Source organism: Marmota flaviventris, chromosome 1 (assembly GCF_047511675.1).
Source record: "Marmota flaviventris isolate mMarFla1 chromosome 1, mMarFla1.hap1, whole genome shotgun sequence".
Lineage (NCBI taxonomy): Eukaryota > Metazoa > Chordata > Mammalia > Rodentia > Sciuridae > Marmota > Marmota flaviventris.
Window position 1 is genome coordinate 150454573 of NC_092498.1, and position 19398 is coordinate 150473970.

The 19398-nt window shown below is 52.2% G+C and overlaps 1 protein-coding gene across 6 annotated transcripts in view; it reads right to left on the reverse strand.

Annotated features, from left to right (window-relative positions):
* Window positions 1–957: 957 nt before the first annotated feature.
* Window positions 958–19398, reverse strand: part of Cabin1 (calcineurin binding protein 1) — a 138045-nt gene continuing 119604 nt past the window's right edge. For all 6 annotated transcript variants that reach the window (XM_027923205.2, XM_071617540.1, XM_071617554.1 and 3 more), the window contains 8 exons: window positions 16130–16293; window positions 15076–15172; window positions 13837–14517; window positions 12034–12108; window positions 7737–8019; window positions 3263–3427; window positions 1793–2019; window positions 958–1569 (listed from right to left, as the gene is read on the reverse strand). In XM_027923205.2, coding sequence (XP_027779006.2) covers window positions 1426–1569; window positions 1793–2019; window positions 3263–3427; window positions 7737–8019; window positions 12034–12108; window positions 13837–14517; window positions 15076–15172; window positions 16130–16293 — 1836 coding nt within the window. In that variant the 3' untranslated portion in view covers window positions 958–1425. The remainder of the gene's footprint in view (window positions 1570–1792; window positions 2020–3262; window positions 3428–7736; window positions 8020–12033; window positions 12109–13836; window positions 14518–15075; window positions 15173–16129; window positions 16294–19398) is intronic.

Here is a 19398-nt window from a genome sequence, read left to right on the forward strand (position 1 = left end):
TCCTTGGGAACCCCTGCCTCCATTCTATAATATTTGTGCAGCACAGAGACATTTGATAAGAAGTCTGTGAGACCCTTACCTCCCAGAAGGGAGAAAGTCCCTTAATGCACAGGGTTGCTGAACACTAAGGGTACTTCCCTAAGGGGTGCCCTGCATCTGGACACTGATGTCCTGTGCCAGGAAGCAGCTTATACCCCAGCCTGGACCAGGGCTGTGGGTGCTTTCATTCACATGGGCAAGGGCTGGCCTGAGGAACTGCTGGACCAGTTCTCATGTCCCAAGATGGCAGGTCCAGCCAGGATCCCCCTGGGCTGGCATATCTCTAGTTCCAAATGGCCTAGGCTGGGGATCCAGGATAGTGCCCTGTTCCTGGTGCCTTTTCTCCTGGGCAGGGGCACCTAGCTAGCAGTAAGGAGGTGCCCCATCTCCAACCTGGCCCAAAGTTTAGGGACAGATGGGTCTCTGAAGAGCAGAGAGGGAATGACAGTCGTAAAGGGCAAGTGTGAGCATTTGGAAACCGTGCATCCTCAAAATAGACAGGCTTGGAGCCTGTGAGGGCAGGGTCAGCATTAGGGGCTTGTTTAAGGCTGTTGTCACATTAAGATTCTTAGTAATTTTTGTACAAGAGGTTCACATATCTATCTTGTGCTGGGCTCCACAACTTATGTGGCAGGTCCTGTTGGGGTGGGAAGTATGATACCTCCCTCTGCATGGTGTTTCACTGCCAGTCCCTCTGGCATCCAGTGAACTCTGGGGACTTCCCAAATGACCCTTTAGGCCCAGTGCCAGCCTTGCCTAGAGGAGTCTGCAGCATTCTATGACACTCTACATTCTCCAGACTCTTGTGGTGCCCAAGAGCTGAGCCTAAGAGAAGGAAATCAGGTCAGAAACCAGGGACATCAACCTCCCGAAGTCTGGGGCCTCCCCACCTCCAGCCCCACTGGGAGAACAAAGCAGTGAAGACCATTGTTCCATCTTTATTAAAAAAGAACACCCCCCCCTCCCGCAAAAAAAAAAAAAAAGGTGTGAGGCAAGCCTGGCCCAGGTGATGCCTCCACTGGGATCTAGGCAGAACCCACTTTGTCCTGGGGTCAGGTTGTAGATACAGCCTGCTGGGCTAGGTATGAGCATGTTTACAAACATTTCATAGAAAATGATGCTGGCCCTGTTGTGCAGATACACCAATCCATCCTTACAGGGCTAAATTGGGCCTCCTCCTCTTCCTCTGGGCCCCCACACTGTGGGTGTGGACAGCCCAATCTGTGAACAGCAGGATGCTGGGAAGACAGGGCTGGTGGGCGGTGGAGGCTGCATGGGAAATAATACCCACTTAGGTTTCTGGCCTTGCTCAGGGTCTGGGCCAAAGGGGATTCCAGGCCCACTCTGTCCCCTTGGGTGTGGCTGTGGGGCTCTGGAAGGCCTTCCTCAGATGTCCATGTAGTCATCATCCTCATCTGTCTCACTCTCTAGTGAAGACTCCTGGCTGGATGTCTCCAGAACCTCCAGAGCTGGCTGACACAGGTTCTCCTTCCTCACGTTGGCAGCTGACTGGGCAGACAGGATGGCCGACTGCAGACAGGGCAGGACACTGGTCAAGGATGCCTGGCCTACTATAGGCTTCTTGACTTTATCCAAGCCCCTCTTCTTCACAGCTCCTCCCTCCCCCCCAGTAACCTGAGCCCTTGCCCCAGGCTCCCATTTGCCCAATCCCCTGCCCTAAGACCCCCAAGAACCCAAGCCCCCACCCCAGGCTCCCTGTAATTGATGCCCTCTGCCCAGTACTTGTGGTCACCTTTAGCTTCTGCTTGGTCTCCTCCGAGATGCTGCCTTTAGGGGAGAGCAGGGTCGGGGTGGGCGGTGTGACGGTGATCTCCGGAGGGAACTTGGTGGTGGCCGAGGGGATCACCAGCTTTGGCATGTTGGGTAGGAGGCGGGACTTGGCCCGGCTGGGCTCGGCCTTGCCTGGATGGCCCTCAGGTGGCTGAGTACTCCCACTGCTGGGGACCTCGGAGCTGGCAGCTGTGGGGTGAGACCTCAGGAGCTGAACTTTGCTTGTAGCCTCCTGAGCCTGCCTGTCCCTCCCCTGCTCAGGATTTGGTTTCCCCTCTAGAAGACAGAGATACCCTGAGCATCTCTCTTCCTTGTTGCATTAGAAAGTGGGTGCCTTCTCTCAGCCCACTGGTCCTGGGCTTGCATGCCAATATGCTTGTTCTGGCTGTCAGGCCCCCAGGCCTCCAACCTGGTCAACTACTTCTTACCCATAGGGACTCAACTCTGGCTCTGGACCATGGGGTGCTGGGACTGTGACCCTGACCTGGAAGCACCATGAACTCTGAGAGTTCAGGGCCTGGGACATGGGAACATCCCTAAGCCTTCCCAGGGATTCCATGGCCCTCTCAGACATCACAGCTTACATGAACTGTTAGATCCCCCAAACCATTCCAGGCCACAAGACCTATTGATGTCCATACCTCAGGGAAGACACTGAGGCCCAGAGACAGTCAATAGCCAGGTGTGGTCACTGAGTCAGCCCTAGTACATCCACTTTCCCTTACACTCCAGGGAGAGTGAGGGGTTGTATTTTCCTGGATACCAGAAGCCGCAGCAGTTGCAGGCTGCAGCTCTAGAGCCTGGCAGCCTCCAGGGAGTTGCGTGAGCTGGGAGAAGCACAGCAGGCCTGGCAGAGCTCCACATTCCTCTGCAGTCCCATGGCTTTAAAAGGAGTGGGGCTTACTCAAAGCCTAAGCCTGGTCACTGCAGGCTGGCGCCAGGTCTTACTGTCCTGAGTGGTCTGTGGGAGGCTCAGCAGGGGGAGTTCCCGAGGGGCCTGAATGGGTAGGGTGGCTGGTGGGAACATGCAGGACAGAGGTTGGGATTAGGCTGTCTCAGTGGGGATGCCTCAGTGATCAAGCCAAGTTCTTCCCTATACATTTCTATTCTTCTCTTGTCCTGTCTGGGCTTTGCAGTGGGCTGATGGCTAAGAGGCCCAATCAAAATGTCTGTCCTTGTTGGAACTCCTCTGTGAAGCCAGGGGCAGAATGAAAGAGGCTCTAGGGCCCTGACAATGGTCCATATCAGATTCCAGCTTAGGTTCCTCCTTTGCTCCCCTACCCTCCCCTGCCTTTCTTTCCCTCTTCATCTCAACTGACCTTCCCCAGGCCTGCCCTCAGGCTTGGTGCCTCTGTAGAGAAGCCTTCCCTGGCTGCCAGTTGTGAAGCAGCCTTGTGGGAACCAATGCCCAGCTGTTCCCAGCTGGCCTTACCTTGGCTGCAGGTGGGCTCAGCACCTATCTGGGGGGTAGCCTCTGTTGGCCAGCAGTGTGGCTCTACTGGGGGACCTGTGGGGGCCGTCTTCACCTGTTGACTGCGTCGTGGCTCCTGAAGTGGGAAGCCAGTGCTCTCTGCCACTCCTGCCAGCTCTTCTCCCTCTGTGGGGACATAGGCCAGATGCAGGTGACATACTCATAATACCTCCCAGGGCAGAGCCTCTTTTGTGGGCCCTGTGAGCCTGGGCTGTGCTCTCAGACACCCAGAAGAGAAATGTGTCCAAAGTGGGGAGCTTGGGCTAAAGCAGCTCTTTATTTCCACAGGAGCAGACTGGGGACCCTCAGGAACTCTTCTGGGACAATCTAGGTTGGTACTTTCAGGAAACCTCTCAGCCCCCAAGTGGACATTAGGAGTTGTTTCCTACTTGGACTGGAAGTATATCAGACACACTAGGGGCCAAAATGAAGGCTGTATGGCCCCTGGACCTGGGTAAAACACCACTATGGTTACATCATGGGATGGGGGTCTTCTCTCTCCTCTGGCTCACAGGAATGACGCTGAGAACTAAAGTCAGGATTAGAATCACAACTACCCAACTAAGACCAAAGAGGACAGAGAACACACTGGCACTGTGCCCTCATGCTGAGCCAGACCACTCCTTCCCTGGCACAATGCAGGGATGAGGAATTGGCTTCAGTTGTGCCAAGGACCAGATGGGCCCAAGGGGCTAGCGCAGTGCCTGTGGCCGACAGCCAGGCCATTACTCAGCATCAGTGCTGCAGATGCCCAGGCCTCCCCAGACCCTGTTTCTAGTTTCTTCTCTGTCTTCTAAGTCATTCTCTTCTTCCTGCTTCCTCAGAGCTAGAATCTCTCAGCATGCTGATACTGTCCCATTGCCTGCCCTTTAGGCTCTTTTTACTAGGAATGCCAGCCACTTTTTCCATCAGGGGAAGCAGGCTCCCCTCCTTGGCCAGGCATGTGTGATAACTCCTGAGACAAAGATAGACCAGGCTGCAGGCAGAGGCCTAAGGGCCATTAAGCTTCCCTGGTCTCCACTGAGCTGCTTAAGGGCAGGGTCTGTGAGGAGGCTTTATCTTAAGCCTGGCTCTGGGGAGCCACTCCCTTTCTTGGTCTCACCACCTGGCAATCCATACTCATAGATAGCCCAACACAATGGCTTCAGAAGGCCACTCTAGTAATTCCTAGTCATCACCCCCAACTATTGGAGACAGGACACACACCACTAAACTAAGCTGATTTTCCCTTGGCCCTGGGATCTAAGGTCATGCCCTTTTGTAGGGTTAATGGCCTGCCCTTGCTCTGGCCGGATTTTTCCCTTCTGTAGCTATTCCCTCAGTAGTGTGTATGTAGGGAGCTGTTCAGGTTAGGGAGGCTAGAAACTTTTTTTTTTCCTTCTTCTTCTTTCTTGGTGTTGGGAATTGAACTCAGAGGTGCTTTATCACTGAGCCATATCCCTAGCCCTTTTTATTTTTAATTTTGAGACGAGTCTCTTCCTTAAATTTCTTAGGGCTTTGCTAAATTGCTGAGGCTAGCCTAAGAGTCTCCTGCCTCAGGACTAGATTCTCCTGCCCAGCCCTCTCGAGTGGCTGGGATTATAGGCATATACCACTATGCCCAGCAAGCCTGGCTTTCTTGGTAATATAAATCTATAGACTGGCTGCAATGAGGTGGGTCAAGCACACTCTGAACAGGCCTGGGGCCCACAGAATGGGTGGAGGCTGCTCCCAAGATGGCTTTGCTTCTCAGCCCTAGTAGCAGCCTCATTGATTATCCATCTTTCTCAGGCCTGCCTTTTCAGGGTGCCACCAAGAAGAGAAGGTATACCCCTGTGTGGAGTCCAGCAGAGACTTGGACACACAGTGAGGTGTTCCCTAGATCAGGTGGTCTCCTCCCCTCACCAGAGCCATCTGGGCAACCCAGGGGTGGGACCTACTAAGGGAACAGCCTGCAGAGAAGAGCTGTCTGGAGCTTCCCCAGCCTTGGGTTCTTGTCTGGGGAGCAGGTGTTCAGGCAGAGATTCTATGCAATCAGGACATTTCTCCTGTTTACCAGGAAAGATACACAGATTGGCACCAGGTCTAGCTGTCTCCAAGGCTTATATTCTGGGAGACCATGGGCCTGGCTCAGACTTTCCTTGGCCTCTCAGGGCCTGCATGAAGCCAGCACTCTCACTACCCTCAATACTACTTGCATTTCCACTCTGCTTTACTCTTCCCACCCTAGAAGACACAATGGCTTTGGAGAAAAGGATCCTCTGGGGAGTCCGTTTTACACAAAACTAGGACCTGGCCTAGGGTGGGTGGACATCCAGCAAACAAGGAGATAGACACACTGGAAGAAGCTGCACAGTGATAGGCAGTGCCTGGGACTCCCTTAAGAGACACAGGGACCTTGAGCCCTGGCCAAACTTGAGGGGTACATCTGCTGCATGGAGCCAGTTTGGGCAGTCTGGCCTGGCAGGTGGGTGAGCTTACTGGGGCCTGGGGATGTTGTGTACAGCTACAGCAGGCAAGACAAACTAGGGTTCTCTCAGGGTTGGTTGGCCATTTGATGACCTCAGTGGATACTGGCTGGAAATCTTAGTTCCTCCCCTGTGGGCCTTTCAATAGATAGCTAGTATTCCCCATGTCATGATGAACCAATGATCCAATAGTTTGTGAAAAAGCCAGATGGCCACACACCAAACCTGGTACAGTGAGGAAAGAGTTCCTTGGGAAGGGAACCAGGAAGCCCTAGAGCGGCTGCCTTCATTCCTTCTTGGCATTGCCTGCCCCACCCTCAAGTAGGTGAAAACCTGCAATTCACACCCTATTCTCTAACTGTTGTATCTAAGGAAGACTATCAAGTGCACATTCTTCAGTCTGGAGAGTCAATCCTTTTCTACTTCCTTCCCCAAAACTAGATTAAATGACTTTTTGTCAGAATGAAAATCTTGAATATGTGCCCACGTAGGCCTGGCAGAGGGTCCTTCTAATGGCCCAGGTATCCAGCTTGCTCCCTAGCTTTCTGGGTTGGTGTTAGGGCCAGGCTGGGACAGGTAAATACCATCAAGCCCACATCTCTAGAGCAGAGAAAGTTCTCAGAAGGAAGGAGCTGGCTCCCAGCATGGTCTAAATTTCCAGACATAACAGGGTTATGTGGCAATATGGCTGTAATGGGCGGGGGGGGGGGGGGCTACCTGTAAAAGCTCCCAGTGACTACAGAATGTGCAGGACTAAAGCCAAAGCCAGGGTGATGGCATAAGATTGGGAGTCCATGCTAAATGAGTGCTGAGCCCTGGGGGAGCAAACTTGAAAACACATTAACCCAGGACACTGTCCCAGGTTTCATGCAAGAGAACCAAGACAGTGGTTACAGAGGAGACTTGACAGTTGCAGTCCCTGAGGCAGTCATCCCTGTCTCTCCACTGGCTATCCCTCATGCTCAAGGAGAAGATAGCTGGATTGTTACTGGATGGACAGGTAAGCCTTCAGGGATGGCTCCAGATGTGGGTAGGTGGGAGCCTGGCTGTAGACCAGTGCAGGGTCTCAGGCAAGAGCACAGGCTGGGAGAAGCATGGGGGTGGAGCTTGAAATACAGGGCCAAGGAGACACATCCATCCCTGAATGTGCTCTGGGGACACAGGCAACTCACCAGACTGGTCTTGGCTAGGGACCCACCAGCTGGGGAGGTTAACTGGTCAGGGAATATCCCTGTCCTGTTATGGGTCTTCAGAGCCTGGCTGGGGCTGTTCAGGTAGAATCATAGCCACTAAGCCAGAAGCATGCCTGCACCAGTGAAAGAGATAGTGCTTTGCTTAGTCCCTTCCTCCTTATGACCTGTGTGGTGCTGCCTCAATGACCCTTTCTCCCAGAAAAGCTCCTGGCCCAGACTTGTCTAGTCTGTTAGGTGGCCCTGAAAGACAGGCTGCCTTTCCAGGGGATTTCTTATCCTGGATGGCTTCCTTCTGTCTTGTCCATGGGGGTGTGATGGCACCTGAGCAGATCTAGTGCGGGAACAATGGAGGCCAAGTACTGGTGGCCCTGCAGTGTGTCAGAGTCAGGAGCCCTCCTGATACCCATGGAAGGCCTGGTCTGTGTTCTTCCCCTTCCTACCTGATCAAGCCATCTTTCTTATTTATTGAAAGGCTTTATTGGGGGGAGTGGAGAGAAAACCATTATGGCAGCAAACATCAAATGATGGTGCTTGCCCCTACTCTTATCACTACCCCTTTACAGATGGCATGTAGGGTTAGGTTGAGATTGGTATGTGCAGGATGTACCGATTGGCACCACTGATGCTGCCATACACTGACGAGCAGACCAGCAATCCCTGCTCTCCTGTGGGATCACACAGGCTGGAGGATACCCTTGCCTTCCCCCTTTGCCCATGCTTTCTATTCAGGGAGCAGAAGCTGCTGTTGACTAATGGTAGGGGCCCCATACACCAGTTTACCAGGATGGGACTCACCTGGGCCCAGAGAAGCCACATTGGGGGTGGCTTCGGGCCTGTGTGGTTGGGGGGGCCCAGGGTCCTTGGCTGAATCTGGAGTAGAGGCTGATACTGAGGCAGGGCAGCTGATGACAGCTGTGGCAGCAGCCAGTGCAGGGCGAGGTTTGGTGTGGATGTCGTTGGGTCGCTGGAGCACATCAGCTGGCACAGGGTCAGGTGTTGTGGTGCTTACCACTGTAGGAAAGAAGTTCTCTCGGCTGTCCTTAGGGTGCTTGGGGGTGGTAGGCATGTCCCCTGAGGTCTGTGAGGACAGAGGAGAGGTAAGGCAGGCCAGCTGGTCAGCCCTGGGCCCACACTGTCCTACCTCACATCAACCCAGTGCAGTCCCATAGGACAGTTTGTCTGGATCTGGAATGCCAACATGACCCTTTGGCATCTAAGCCCCATCCTGCTGCCAACAAGATCCATAGGCACCCTTCCAGAAAAATGCTAATGTCAGCATATAGCTGGGAACTGTGCACCCCTCTTGGAGATGCCTAAGCCCTGCTGGTGGGGACTCGGTGAAGATCTCCAGCTGACCTCCCCCTACACTCCAGGGTGCCGGTCTGGAAAATCATATCCAGCTGTGACCCAAGGCATAGGGTATAGGCCTAATCTGGGAACTTTAGGAATGCACGGTCAGTCTTGGACAAGGACTCCTAGGGACACTAGTGGTTCCAAGAGAATACTACAAGAATCTACACCCTGAGCTTGGGATTGCAACTGGCTGCAAGCCCCAGCCTAATGCTGTCCCAAATAGGCCCTTTGCCTACAGCCTGGTCTTGCAATGCACCTGCCACAGGTCTTTGGTTCCCTTAGGGGCCTCCAAAAGTCTTCCTTCACACAGCTCCCTCTGTCATGAGACCCTTTTTGGAGCTACACAGGGCATACCCACTCCTCCCAACCACGATCGATCCCCCTCCTGGGCTGCATTAATGTGAAGTCCATAGTGCCTGACAGTGTGCTTCAAAGTGAGATTAGGTAGGGTAACTCAAGGTGGTAGCCTCTTACAGCAAAGCACCTGGACCCCCACCCCCTACCCCAGCACCAGGCCCACTGTACTGTATGAGCTGCCCACACTGGGGCAGTAGGACCCTCCACCCTGCAAATTGGGAGAGTCAAAGGCTAAAGGGTGGGCATCTCATTGGGAAGCTGGCTTCTACTGATAATCCTGCCTCTTCTGATGAAGTTTTGCTTGAATTGTTCCATCATTCTGAAATCCATATGATGGGGGACAGGCCCTGGAAATTCTGCCATGTAGTGGGTGCCTGGGATAAGCCCCAGGCTGGTGTTAAGGGCAGCAAGTTTGGTGGGAGGATGGGGCAGGACAGCCCTGGCTCTCAGGGTGCCCAGAGTGGTAGAGTTAGGAGCACCCCAAGTTGCAGTGCGAGCAGACGTGAGCGGGAGGATAAGTGCTATGTCCCTATTCTCACTCAGGAGTAGGTCTCAGCCACAGGCAACTGCATCTAGCTTTTTACAATGTCCCGAGCACCCTCCAGGCGTGCATAGAGCTGCCACAGCAATTGGGACATGTTGAGGGGCAGAAGCATTGACTCTGAGGGCCATGGCTTTCTTCTCCTTGGTTCTGGTCAGAAGTGGGCCCAGGATGGCTGTGATCATCCTAACTGATGGCTCTGAAGTATGGGGTTGGTGGAGGGTACTGCCAGATCCTGTGGGAAAGGAGGTAAAGGTTGGGTGGCTTTGAAGAAGACCCTGAGATAATACCCTGCCTTCCATAACACCAGGAGAGGATGACTTGGCTGAGATGAACATGAGGCAATAGGAGAAGACAAGGGAACCTAACCAGAGGGCCTAAGGGGAGTGTTCTAGGTGGCTTCTTCTAGGAGAAGGGGGCAAAACACAAAGGTTCCAGAAGAGTGAGAGATGGGAGGCAGGAAATGGCCTCTGGAGGGAGATGAAGACCAGAGCAGAATAGCCCTCAGCAGTGATGCTCCAGGCCTGAGGCAAGAGTTGTAGGCCAGACTTGTGGTGAGAGGGCTTCGGGTAATACCAGGGGCATCCCATTCCACTGGGGTCTAGGAAATGGGTGACAGGTGGAACATTGATGGGGAGGACCTCAAGACCACTAGGTTGGCTCTCCTCTACACTGGGTTACACTAGAGCCTGAACTGACATTGCCCAGAAGTAGGCAATCTAAAAGTTAAAGATCCCAGTGCCCTAGTTCTGGCCACTCCCAGAAATTTTTTGAGGTCCTTGAAATAAGGAAACCTCTGTCCACATCTCTCAGGGGCCCCGATATGAGCATGCCCAAGTAGCTACTGGTCCTCTAATATATGAGACTCTGCCCTGCCCTTGTCCCCCCCCACCCCCCCAGTACCAGGGATTGAATCCTGACTGTTGAACATGATAGCTGCCCTTGGATCTTGCCAGCTAGGTTCCAATGAAGAGAAAAGTATATGAATATTTCCTGTGTGAGTCTATCCTTTAAGCTGGATGTGTAATCCCAGCTACTCAGGAGGTTGAGGCAGGAGAATCACAAGTTCAAGGTCAATCTGCCCAATTTAGCAAGACCCCATCACAAGATAAAGTAACGTTTAAAAATGGTTGAGGGTGTAGTTCAGTGGTAGAGAGCTTACCTAGCATGCACAAGGCCCTGGGTTCAATTCCCAATATTGAAAAAACAAAACAGTCCTCCTCTTTTGTTTGTGGTCACTGTCTGCATGTTCACTTGCCCCACTTGGGTCAGTAGAGGCGACAAGAGGGGTTTCTAGGAGGGCTTAGGCCTGAGCCCTGCACAAGGGCCTCAGCAGTTATTTCTGCCCCATGGAGAAGGGAGGCTATGGTGGGGGTTAAGAGGCCATGGCCAACTGTGCTGTGCCCTTTGGCAATAATAAAGTGGTAAGGACTACAGGCAGGTTGGGGGCATATCTTGCCAAGGACTCTGGCTCTCAGGAGACAGGGCTCACCTATGACCCCCAGAGAGTCCCCTGCTTGGTCCACAGCCTGCTTGGTATAAGGGAACTCACCAGGGCTTTCTAAGACCTAGAACTTTGGCAGGAGTTATGGCCAGATGCTCCATTTTCCACAGGGAGGAAGCCCATCTGGACCCCCAGGGTGGCCACCAGTCAGTTGCTGGGGCTGTTGGGACTAGATGGCTTAGGGGCCACCAGAGTAAACAAAGGCTATACCTATTCAAATGATGAGCCTCTGTGGTTTTTTTCTGGTGGTGCTGAAGATTGACTCAGGGGCACTTAACCACTGAGCCATATCCCAGCCCTCTTAATTTTAAATTTTGAGACAGGATCTCCCTAAATTGCTTAGGGCCTTGCTAAATTTCTAAAGCTGACCTTGAACGTTCGAACCTGCTCCTCAAAAATGGCTCTAGTCCCTGGGTCCCCATATCTGGTAGGTCCCCATTCTTGCTATTTGGCTCCTAGAACACTATCTTTCTTGGATACCACTCTTTCTTGTCCCAAGACTCCTCCCTGTGCTTGTGGTCCTGTCAAGGTGCTTGGCCCTGCCTGTACCCTCTGGTCCATACTGATGATTACAGACTCACCAATACCAGGGTTCCTCACATATAGTGTTCTTGCCTGGATTGATCCTCTAAGCTGGGGCAGGGTGAGGGCACTCTTGACTTTATGCCTTCATGGCCTTTTCCTTCAAAGAATTTCAGATTCAATAAAACCCTAGTCTCCACTCTGGCTGGGGCTCTCCCAGGCACTTCCCAGGAGGGGCTTTAACTCCACTTCCACCCCTGCCATTTCTACCTTACCAGTTAAGCTTCTACCATCTCTTGGACCCACCTATCCTCATCTGGCCTCTGCACCAGCTCTATCCCTCTCCATCCATCAATCATTCCCCTGCCTGATAAACACCAGTATTCCTACCCATTCTCTGAGAACTTGTCTCCACTTTTTTGTTTCTACTACATACCCTCATTTGGTGGGTCCCTAGGCCCCCAGCTACTTTGCTTCTAATTGGCCTGCTTCTAACGCTACTTGGTCCTCTACAAATGGAAGGACCACTCTGGGTGAGGTCAAATGGCTTGAAGTCATTCTGTTTCTGGAAAAGGAGCCAAGACAAGGGGAGGGACCCATCAGGTCATGTATTCACATATGCCAGGGATCTGGGCCCTATCAAGGGCATCCCACTTTGGGGTAATACTCCACCAGCTAGAGATTCATTCACTTCTTGCTTATTTTCCCACAGCCCACTATGACCATAAGAACCATCCTCAGGGCCTACCTACTTCTTGACTTATAGCCCTGGGCCTTGGTGTGGGGCAGGCCCTACATGATGAGGCTGGGCTTACCTGTCTCTGGGCAGCAGCCCCAAGGTGGACTTGACAGAACTTCACAGCTTGCTCCAGTGCAGCCTCCTCATCTACCTAAGCAAGGAGATGCCCAAGGTCAGAGGGCTTAGTGGTGCTTGAATTCCTCCCAGCCTTGACCTTTAGGTAGCACAGACCAGCCTTTTTTTTTTTTTTTTTTGGGGGGGGGGAGACCTCACTCCTGTGAAGGGCCCTCTTCACTGCTGACCACACCCAGACTCCCTCAGTGATGACTGTGGGCAGGTGCTCTTGTCTTCCAGGTGGAAGGGCAGGTCAAGGTCCCAATGGTCCTAGGTACTGATGCCAGTGCTGGACCCAGCCACTATTCTGGCTACACAAAGTTAATTTCTGTGGTGAGTAATATTCATTCTCAAAGGCTAAGGCTGGCAGAAGGATTCAGATCCCAACCAAACCTTCAAATTTGGCTGAGGCCATTTACTTCTAGATGGCTTCTGAGAAGGGTAGGCTTCTGGGCTAAAGTCTGCCTCTTGAGGAGGCAGGATAGAGGACTGTGACTCAACTGGGAGGGGCCTTGTGAAAACCCAGGTCTGGATGGTGGGCAGATGATGGTAATGGTCCTGGGCTGTGCCAAGTATGTCTGGAGACCAAGAAACCAAGCAATGAGGAGGTTAGTATGGGACTAGGGAGATGTGGGGGTCACTCTGGACAATCAGCAGGCTGAACTTGCTTGCAGGAGATGTCTATACATTGCCAAGCAAGGGCAGGAGAGTGAGCAAGCCAGGGCAAGGGACCAGGCAGGCTCCCTAGCAAGGAAACCAGCAGTACTTTTACTGTCTTCTGAGTAATTAGCAACAAAAACAAATGGAAGTTAACATTGGTGGCTGGTGAGGTGAAGGCAGGCCATCTTAAAGAATGTCCTGGAAATTGATAGAATTTGGGGAAAAAAATTGTTTATCAGGGATTTGGTCAACCCATTTGAACTTGTCACTGAAGTTCTGGGTATTCTTTCTATGGGAATAATTTCAATTTGAAAAAAATATGTGCTTAAAAATGAAATCATGTTATTTGCAGAAAAATGGATGGAACTTGAAAACATTAAGAGAAATAAGTCAAACTCAGAAGATCAAGGGTCATATGTTTTCTCTCACATGTGGAAGCTAGAGAGGACAAAGGAAAAGAGATGTTGGGGGAATCTCATAAGAAATGAAGGTAGATCAGTAGAATAGAGGAAAGGAATTGAGAGAGGGAGGTAGGAAGGAAAAGGGAGGATATTGGGGAGTGATACTGGCCAAATTATATTGTTATACTGTGTGCATGCACAAATAACACAACAAATCTCATCATTATGTACAACCACAATGTACCAATGAGGTATGGGGAAAAAAAAGAAAAGAAAAAAAAAAGGCAAAAAGAGAAGGATGACACTTTCTTTGGTCACATTCAGGGTACTTCAGCCACCCTTAGATGGTACCCACAGAAGTCTCAAAGGAACTGCCTCATAGTGATGGGACCAGGTGTCTGATCTCTGAGTATTGGATTTGCAATGTGGTTTCATTTTACTTTAAGACTGAATTCAGACATTTTAAAGCTCATTATTTTTCTGACTCTAAATGTATTGCCTTATCATTGTAGAAAGACTCAAAAACAAAATAAAACCAAATAAATCATACTAAAGGAAAAAAAAGCACATAGTTGGATGGGGTGAACAAGATACCTAATACCCACCCCAGAGGCAGGACCTGGTACATCTGGACGCCCAGGAATAAGCCTCCTGGAGGACAGAAGGCCAAGGGCAGGTTGGGGTGTGTGGATAGGCCCACCCACCTGCTTGATGAGCATGTAGGTCTCTGACATGATCCTTTCAATGCGGCCCAAGTCATAAGCCACACCCTTCTGGCCCTGCTGCCACACACGGTAGGCATCCAGCAAGAGTGTCTTGCCAGACTCAGTATCCTCCAGAAGTTTCCTCTTGCGGCTGGGCCGTGGGGGTGGCTCCTCAGGATGGCTGACCCCCCTGGCCCCTGTGGCAGTGGTTGGGGAAGAGTTGGTAGTGGAGACTGGTGGGGCTGGTGTGAATGGAGAGGGCTGCTGGCGGGCACTGATGCTCAGTTCCTCCAGGGACAGCTCAGTGGGCCTGCTCTCAGGGCCCCGGTCCCTTGGGGGGCGACCCGGCAGCACAGCTGGTGTCCGCTCCAAGTCTGGGCGATGAATAACAGCCTCACCCGTGTCCATAGGCTCAGTAGGCCCTCCTCTGGAACTCTCCTTGTCCTTCTGTTCCTTGCCCTGGTCTGCACTGTCTCCTGCATCCATGGCCATGGACCGGTGGTTGAGTGGGCCAATTTTACACCCTGGCTCGGGACCTGGTCCTGAGCCCTCAGCCAAAAGGGGCTTCTTGGAGTGGGGGATGCTCTCCTGGCCATCTTCAGGACTGGCCTTGTGTGAGACATCGGTGGTCATCCTGGCTCCAGTGAGGCTACAGGCCTTGGGCCCTGGGCGTTCTGACTCCTACAAGGAAACCAAAAATAAAACATTGGTAACTTGTACCTTTTGACATCCTCTCCCACCCAAAGTCACTCCTGTCAACCTTAGACTGCCCCATGACACTCCCAGGTAGCCAGATCAATGGAACTATTTATTTGCTACTCCTGAGTAACAAGCCTGGCTCTAGCTGGGATGGCACTGCCTAGTCTTCTTGTCCCTTTGTGATGGGAGACACAGGGAGTTTTATAGGAAGGGACCTGCCTAGGGTCACCAAATGTGCTTGTTGCACAGCCAAGTCTCTCTAACCACTGGTACATGAGGCCAGGGTTTCTGGTGGCAAGGACACTTTCAGACCCAGATACCATCAAGCCCAGTCTAGCCTTACTAGGCACTGGTTCTGAAGAGACAGTCCTGGCTCAGTTTCCAGCAGCCTCACCTGTTAAGTGGGTCACTTAAACTCCTGGACCTTGGTTCATTCATCTGCAAAATGGGAGCAGTACTCTACCTGCTTGGAGGGTGAAGAGGGAGGGTGTACACACATAGTTCACTGGTGGTGGAGGAGAAGGGTAATGGGCAACATACCTCTGCGAGCTCACTCAGTGTATCCTCCAGCACCTTCACAGTGAGAATGAAGGCCCGCTGTGCCAGAACCTGGCGGTCTGCATCTCGTAGATACTTCCTATGGTGACACAGGGTGATTAGAAAGGATGGGGGCATGTCAGATGCCACACAGTGCTGCTAGGTAGTAGCCCAGTGTCTAGTTCCTGCCCCAAGAATGTTTGTTTCTGTGTCCCACTTACTGAGGTCTGCTCCCCCAAGTTTCACCTGAGTCCCACCCTCCACACTCAACAGGTTTCTGACTTAGCCCCAGCTGGTTGCCCTGCACCTTCTTGACTGGCTGTGAACCCTGAAGGCAGGGCTATGATGGGCCAGTCCTGTGTACTGGCTTAGGGAGGGTGGGGGTGAAGGATGAGCTTTAGTTCTTCTCCCTAAAGTCTGTCTCAAGGGTGCTCCAAGCCCCAGCTGGAGGCCCCTTTGAACTTGTGGCATGTTACCTGGGAACTCATAGGTGAATAAAACCATGAGAAGGTGAGGAGGGCAGCTAATGGAGGATGGTTGGCCTAGCTTATGGCTTTATGACCAGGCCAGTCCACCTGTGAGCTCTATTTCCCACACAACCCCTACATGCACCAGCTATGTCAGGTGCCCCTCTGTTCTGGCTGTTCCACCCTTCTGGTTGAGGGGTCCCTGGTCCCCATTGAAGACATGGCTCTCCTGCTGCACATTATTCCTGGCCTTTACCTGGAGTACTATGGCTATGGTATGAATGAATATCTGTTTTCCCTAGGACTTGACACCACCTCTGAGAGTCCCAGGCTAAGAAGAAATAAAGGGAAGGGAAACCAAGGTCAGTGGAGAGGGCCTGTTTTGGCCCTGGAATGCTTGAGGGTGGGAGCGATATCCCTTAGGTTCTAGACACTGGGACAGAGAATTCTTGAGGAGAAAAGGCTGGCTGGGACTCCCCAACAAGTAGGCTTCAGGGCCAAGTTGAGCAGGGTACAAAAGCCCTGGGTAGATGACTGACTCAGGGTAGCATGGTCACGGGCCAGGATGGGTACGTGCGTGGCTCACTCACTTGCCCTGGTCTGGGGTCCGTTGCAGCATGGAGGACACCTTCAGCAGGGTGCTATGGTCCCGGAGCTGGGCCAGCACCTTAAGCAACAGCACAATGGAGCGGTTCATGTGCCAGGCGAAGCTGCCCGGCCGGTCAATCTCATCCACAGGGATCCGCCAGATGCCCTGTGGGATGGGCAGAGGTAGGCTGTGAGGAGGACTGCCATGGCTGAAGCCTCAGAGATACTCCTGCCTGGAACCTGCCACGGTGCCAAAGTCACACCATCCCATTAGGGACTCCTTGGCCCCTTCTCACCATCCAGAAGACAGAAGTGTGGCCACTTCCACTTATTGCCTCCTCCTCAATGGTGGCAAATGACATGCATGCAGTTCTGCTACCTCTTTTGTATGACTATGTTGCATGGTTTACTGGGTTTATCTTCTATGGTGGCACTCAGGTCACATGCACCCCTCTCAGTACAGGTGCTGACTTAGATGTACAACCAATACCTAGAGGTGAAACTACTAGGTTAAATGGGGACATGATGCTGGGTATGGTGGCACACGCCTCTAATCCTAGCACCTCTAGAGGCTGAAGAAGAAGGATTTCAAGTTTGAGGCCAGCCTTAATAGTTTAGTGAGGGCCTCAGCAACTTTGTAAGACCCTGTCTCAAAATAAAAAGGACTAGGAATGTACTTCAGTGGTAAAGTACTCCTGGGTTCAATTCCCAGAACCAAAACAAAACAACAGCAGCAACAAAAGGGGGACCATGGTGAAGCTCTGGTGGCTGCTGCCCCCAGATGACTCCAACACAGCCCTATCTTGCACACCTCCTTCCCTACAGTACCCAGAGAATCTTCACAGCTCCCATGATACCCAGGCCCCTGTCACCTCACTCTGAGCAGTTTGCTCCGCCAGGGACCCTCCTCCCCTCTCCCTAACCCACTGCAGTACTGGACATATACTACCCACTGTCAGCTCCAGAATCTAGTCCCTTGCAGGGTCCTGGTGACCAACATGACATCTAACAACCACTTGGGGTTCAGTCAAGGTGTAGGGAAGGCATGAGTGACAGAGAAAGGGAATGATGAGTATAAGAACGTTAAGGAGGCTGGTCACTAGCAGAGGACCTCAGAGGCCTGGAAGGAGCTGGCAGGCTCCCACATGGGTCCCTGTAGCCAAATAATGGAGATATGCCTGCCTGAATGGACTAAGGCTGCAAAAGATACTGCCTCCTTTTGCTCCTCCTGGGCATGGGGCCTGATCTATGTCAGGCTGCAGTATGGGGTTCTTGGGACCTCACTTATCATCCATGTGGACTACAGTGGCGTGCCCAGGTGGTGCCCCTCTCAGGGCCCTATTCCTGTGGGTGCTCGCTGCCTGTTTGTATGCCCATGCAGAGCTTGGGCCTACTCTGTTCCAGCAGTCCTGGAGGGAAGACAGGGCACCTCCAGCTTTGAGCTCTTTGGATCCCAGTAGAGCTTAAAATCCACATCCCTGAGCACTTGCACCTCCACACTGCGCCACTAGGCAGAGAAATGAGCAGCCTGGCTCATACTGTGATAAAAAGGGCCCACCAGATAGGCTAGGGGGCTATTTGGAGGCCACATTCTATCCACAGCAGTGCCCAACTAGGATGAAACCAGGGGGCTGAGGCCATCTACATCCAGTATGACAAACACCAATGGTGTGTCTTCCTCAGAAGTGGTTCTGTAGCAGCTGAAAAGCTACCACAGGGAGGTATGTTGGATGCTTTTTAAGCAGCTGTAGCTGCTGGTTTGGGGAGGTGAGGACCCCAGGCCCTGGCAACCATCTGTTCCCAGAGCTGTGTAAGATCTAAATGAGACTGCAGTGGCCATGAAAGTGCTCTCTCTGTTACCTCCCAGGCCTAGCAGGAGGGGCCAGGGAAGGACCCAGCTCCCTGGGAAGCACTTTACCATAGTTTCACACAGCTATACTGTGGATGCTGGAGCTTGGAGATGTGGAGTAACTTTCCAAGAGCAGCTCAGGTTTGGCCCCTCACCACATCCATGGCTCTAAGGAAAGGATTCCTTTGGGCCTACGGAGGGAATCTTGGACCACCTGTACCAGCCTCAACTGCACTGGTTGGGAGAGGGAAGAAACCCAGGGCTACAAATTGCATTGGAGAACAGGGTATGACTTGGAGGGGAAAGTGAGTGATATGCCCTGCACAAATGAGAGGGTTCAGAATGATCCTGGAGAAATCCCTCTAGCACTTTCTGTGCTGAGCTTAGCTTACTCTTACCCAGAACTAAAGTCAGACCCTTTCAGACCCCAGGGCCCTGACAAACCTGGCAGAGCAGCTGTGGATGGGAGAAGGTCCAGCCCTCATATCAGGTGAGGATGAATAAAAGAACGGCATGTGTTTTCCTCAATTGTGTTTTGGGGAGTGGGGATGTAATGAGGAAGGCTGACTTTCCCATCACCCTGAGTCTCCACACTAGTAGCTCTGGTGCCAGGGCACAGGCAGGCTGAGAGAGGAAAAAAGACAGGAGTTGTGAGGGCCTCAAAGGCTCCCAGGCACTTAGGCCTAGAAAGACTGAGGGTGCTTGAGCCCTACTGCCTTTCTACCCTCCATACTATAAGTCTGATGCCCGTCAGATGCACATCTGAAAGGCTAACCACCTTTCAAAGTAGCCCACTTCATCTTAATTAGCAGGAAAGGTCTTTTTCCTATGGTGCAAGAACCCCAGAATCATGCTCTAAGGGTTGAAATTATGCCCACTGGCTTTTTAAAACCTCCTTTCTCAACTCCCTTACCAAGCCCTCAGCCCCTCTGGACTGACACAAGCCAGGAATTCTATGCCTGGGAGCTTCTGCTTACATCCTTTTACCTCCTTTGCCTAATCAATTTTTGTGTCTTCCCAGGTCCAGCTGTGATGTCACCTTCTCTCCAAAGCCCTTCTGGCATGCTGCCCTCCTCTGACTCTCACAGAGACAACTTAAGGTCAGCCCCTCAGATAGCTGAGGGTTGTTTTAGGCTGGTAGTATATCTTGAACAAGAGTGGGTCTGCTTTGGTTCTGGGTCCCCAGGGCCCTGACAAACCTGGCAGAGCAGGTAAGGCAGCCAGTTTGAGAAGGCTTTCTGCCTCCTAGAGTATACATGGACTCTGTTGAAGCCTCCATCTGGAGAATCATAGTTCCCTAATCTCCTTGTTTGTCCCTTACCCTGTAAGTGCTCATGTTCAACTGTTTAGGAAAGGTGGGAGATAATTCTCATGGAAAAGAGAATGCTCTTCAGAACTCTGAGTATGCAGAGGTGCCCCATG